Here is a 4,383-nt window from a genome sequence, read left to right as displayed (position 1 = left end):
CTCTCTCTCTCTCTCTCTCTCTCTCTCTCTCTCTCTCTCTGTGTGTGTGTGTGTGTGTGTGTGTGTGTGTGTGTGTTTTAATCAATACTTTTAAACTTTGCATTCCTAGGCTGCCCGCCTCACTGGAAGAACTTCACAGACAAATGCTACTATTTTTCGGTTGAAAAAGAAATTTTTGAGGATGCAAAACTTTCCTGTGAAGACAAGTCTTCACATCTCATTTTCATAAACACAAGAGAGGAACAGGTATGTTTGCAGCATACTTATAGTTGGGGAAAACTGTAATTTAAGGATCGTGACATCTGGAAAGTACCTGCTTACTAAGGATTCAAAGATATCAAGAATTCATAGTCACATAAACACAGAAGGCCGCATTATGGAGATTTGGGCTATTTATCCAGTGACAAGAAGCATTCATGGCATGGGAATTAGGTCCTTATGCTTCCACCTGGAAGGTCTTGCTTTATCAAGCCTGGAGGTGTGTGTTGGCTTTTACCGGTGGCCATTGAAAGAGCCGTAAGCCTGGCAGGCCAGCACCAGGCCCCTGTGGAGAGAGAGGCAGAGAGGCCTAAGCACCATAGGGGTAGGGAGGGATGCAAGGGACCAGACATGTGGCCTCGGCACAGTCAGGAAGAGCAGAGGCGGCCCTGGGGCAGAGCCCACACATGACAACAATGGTGACCACTCACTAGGCCCCTACTGTGTGCCAGGCACTGTATGAGGCATTATCTCTTATAAACCTCACCACATCCCTAGAGCTTATGTGTAATGTTACCCCCATCTAACAGATAAGAAAACTGAGGCCCTGCAAAGTTTAAGTGATTAATACATGATGAGACAAGTAAATGCAGAGCTGAGATTGAAACTGAGGTCCAACTAGCAACAATACCAATGCTCTTTCTTTAATGCCACACTGTCCCAGTGGCCTCCTTCCTTTTCCTTAAGTGTCTCTGGCAGACATGACCCTGAAAACAGATGCTTCTGCAGTAATTGACTGGGAATGGGCATCCATAAGACAGTAGTCAGGTACCTGGGCTTCAGAACATACAGACCTGGGCCTGATCCCAGCTCAGCCACTTGTCATCTGTCTTAGGTTGGTGGTTGTAATGGCTCAAAGACACGCTGTATGTGACACACTGGACGTGGGACCTGGCCCAGAGGAAGCGCTCAATATTGCCGTGGCTGTTACTGTTATTTGAACATGGGAGGGAGGGGTGGTGGAAGCGGGTGGACTCTGGTGGGATTCATCGAGTGGTCTGCATACTTTAGGGGAGAAAGAGCATCACTTAAATATTGCTTATAAACTTATAAGAGGAAAAAACGTCAAAGCCCCCAAAACAGTGCAAAACAAGTGCAATAACGAGAGGACAGCAAAAGCAGTGCACAAATTCTGAAAAACATCTTTTTTTTTTTGAGACAGCTTTATCTTATTCAAATCTCATTATGCTTCTCTGTTAAAGTCGGATAAACATCCTCTTATAAAGTGTCCTTCTTTTCTAAACATTGAGGGGAAAGTCCCCCAAACATCTGTTCAAGAAATAGTAATGTACCGTTTCTGATTTATTTTTCAGCAATGGATCAAAAAGCAGATGGTAGGGAGAGAGAACTACTGGATCGGCCTCACAGACTCAGAGCAGGAAAACGAATGGAAGTGGCTGGATGGGACATCTCTAGAGTATAAGTGAGTCTCAGAAACTTCCAGATTGCTGGTCAGGCTCTCACTGGTCTATGTTTTCACCTCTTGCCAGACTGACTTCCTACAGTTTCTTCCTGAACGACCTTGTGTCCTACACGTTCCTCAAACTGAGGCTCCAGGTACCAGCTGCATGTTTATTTCCATGTAGGGAGAATCAATATGCTGTAAAAATAGGGGTTTTCTTTTTTCTTTTCATGGAGTGCATTTTTTTTCATTTCTACAAAAACAAACAAAACAACAAACAGAATAAACCACCAGACTCATAAAACCACCCAGGATGGCACTTGTGGCCGAGCGTGCTCTTTAAATGCTGCCGTGAAGGCCAAAGGAGCCCCAGCCTCCCCAGCATGGTCCGAGCTCACCAGCCATGTTTCTGACGAGAGCCGGGCACTCCCTTCAGGATGACGCCATCGACGCCCTGACCCCCTCTGTGCTTCTGGCCAGAGGGTGGGGATGAACTACAGGTTGATGACTGTCCTACACACAGAAAGTTCAAGTACACCACAAATGAAGGCGTTTGTGGGATGACCGTGTCCTGCAGGCTTGAAGAGTCTCTCTAAGTCCGATGTGACCTGAGTTCTATAAAGGCAGCAACAGAGAAGGGAAGCACTTCACAGAACCTTCTCAGAGCTCCTAGGGGCACAGACAGCTCTATGAGCCTCGTCTGACCCCGGTGTCCACTCCTGCCCTAATCCTACCCCATGGTCTGAAGAGGACTAAATTGTGCCCATTTAAATTTCACCTCTTTATCCTACTCCTGCTTTGCCTCTAATGGATGTGAAAATATGCGACACACACTGTACCAAATGGAGCAGAATTTATAAAAACCCACCTTTCCTTTGCTGGAGACAGAGAAGGCAGGCCCCGCAGAGGTTCAAGCAGGCATGTGGGCATCTCGGCTTCAGGACCATGTCCCGAGCATGGAGGAGCTACAGCATCCTTGGCACCGGGAGAGGAGAAAGCGAGGGTGTTTCAGGTCCAAGACAGCATCACGGGCATCGAGGCTGGAGCAGTAGAGGTCAAGGACAGGGAACAGGGGTTAGAGGGGATGGAGGGGCCAGATAGAGTTCCTGTGCATGTCTGTGCATGGGGGTAGACAGACAGGCTTCTTTATACTTTTAAATCCTCCACGTGAAAAGCATGATTAGAGGATATAGGTGGAAACCAGAATAAGGCCATTTATTTTATTTTTTTTAAAAACTTTTACTTAAAAATTGTGGTAAAATATATATAACATAACAATTACCATTTAAACCATTTTTAAGCGTAGATTCCAGTGTCAACTACATTTACATTGTTGTGTAAACTTCATCACCATCCATCTGCAGAATTTTTTCATCTTCCCAAACTGAAACCCTGTCCACGTTGAATAATAACTCTCTATTCCCCTCAGCCTGTAGTACCTACCCTTCTACTTTCTGTCTCTATGAATTTGACTCCTTTAAGTCACTCATGTATGTGGAATCATTCAGTATTTGTCCTTTTGTAACTGGCTTATTTGACTGAGCATAATGTCTTCATGTTTCATCCATGCTGTAGCACGTGTCAGAATTTCTTTCCTCTTTAAGGCTCACTAATATTCTATTGTATGGATGGACCACAGTTTGTTTATCCATTCATCTATGGATGGACATGTGGGTCGCTTCCAACTTTTGGCTACTGTGAATAATGCTGCTATGAACACAGATGTGTAAATATGGGAATTCAGTTTTCAGCACAATCCTAGACCTCATTTCATGTGACCCTTATCACCCCCATGGGAGAGGTGGAAATGATCAGCCTAGAATGGACCTGACCCCCGAGGTGGGGGTCACATAGCCAGGCACTGGGTCTATGATCTTACCACTGTGGGGGGTTTGGGGGGAGTGTTTAGAAACCGTACTTAGAGAAAGACAATATATGTCTATTTTTTATTTTGGCTGCAGGTTGTAGTTGCGGTATGCAGGTTCTCAGGATCTTTCATTGTGGCACGCAGGCTCTTTGTTGTGTGGCGCAGGCTTCTCTAGTTGTGGCGTGCGGGTTTCTTTTCTCTCTCTAGTTGTGGTGCGTGTGCTCCAGAACACATGGGCTCCATAGTTGCGGCATGCGGGCTCTCTAGCTGAGGTGTGCGAGCTCGGTAGTTGTGGCACACAGGCTTAGGCATGTGGGATCTTAGTTCCCTGACCAGGGATTGAACCCGTGTCCCCTGCATTGGCAGGCAGATTGTTTACCACTGGACCACCAGGGAAGTCCCGACAATATATGTGTTTGCTCCTGCAGCCCATCACAAGTGCTGTGCTGGAGCGCACGCAGGAAATTTTGGGTCCATAGCTAGGTTCATCCTACCACAAGGGAGTTCTGGGTGGGGGCTGGCGAAGGCCATTTCTTATAAAAGAACGACCAAACTTCAAGGTGGAACATTTGAAGATCTTAGGTCTGCTCCGAAGGTGAGCCCCAGACTGCCCCCAGGGCAAATGGATATCTGCCTCCTGGCTCAGCAGACATCCTGTCTGCTCCCTGCGCACCTGTCCTTGGGGAGGCGAAGCCACACCACACCCTGGCACTCGGGAATTTGGCCGCCAGCCCGAGGAGGGCATCCAGCACAGCAGAGATATGCTTCAGGAGAGTCAAAACAGTTGTGAGAGTTGTCACCTAAAATCGGACCAGTGGGAGGTGGGGACGGGAGGCAGAGACTACTAAGGGAAAGA

General features: G+C 47.0%; 1 protein-coding gene across 1 annotated transcript in view; it reads left to right on the top strand.

The window, feature by feature from the left end:
- COLEC12 (collectin subfamily member 12) overlaps nt 1-4,383 on the top strand; it is a 44,389-nt gene that overhangs the window by 25,202 nt on the left and 14,804 nt on the right. The window contains exons 5-6 of the mRNA XM_007448617.1: nt 110-246; nt 1,572-1,681. Coding sequence (XP_007448679.1) covers nt 110-246; nt 1,572-1,681 — 247 coding nt within the window. The remainder of the gene's footprint in view (nt 1-109; nt 247-1,571; nt 1,682-4,383) is intronic.

Source organism: Lipotes vexillifer, unplaced genomic scaffold (genome assembly GCF_000442215.2).
Source record: "Lipotes vexillifer unplaced genomic scaffold, Lipotes_vexillifer_v1.1 scaffold168, whole genome shotgun sequence".
Lineage (NCBI taxonomy): Eukaryota > Metazoa > Chordata > Mammalia > Artiodactyla > Lipotidae > Lipotes > Lipotes vexillifer.
The sequence above is the reverse complement of the archived record's forward strand: the minus strand, read 5'-3'. Positions and strand labels throughout refer to the sequence as shown.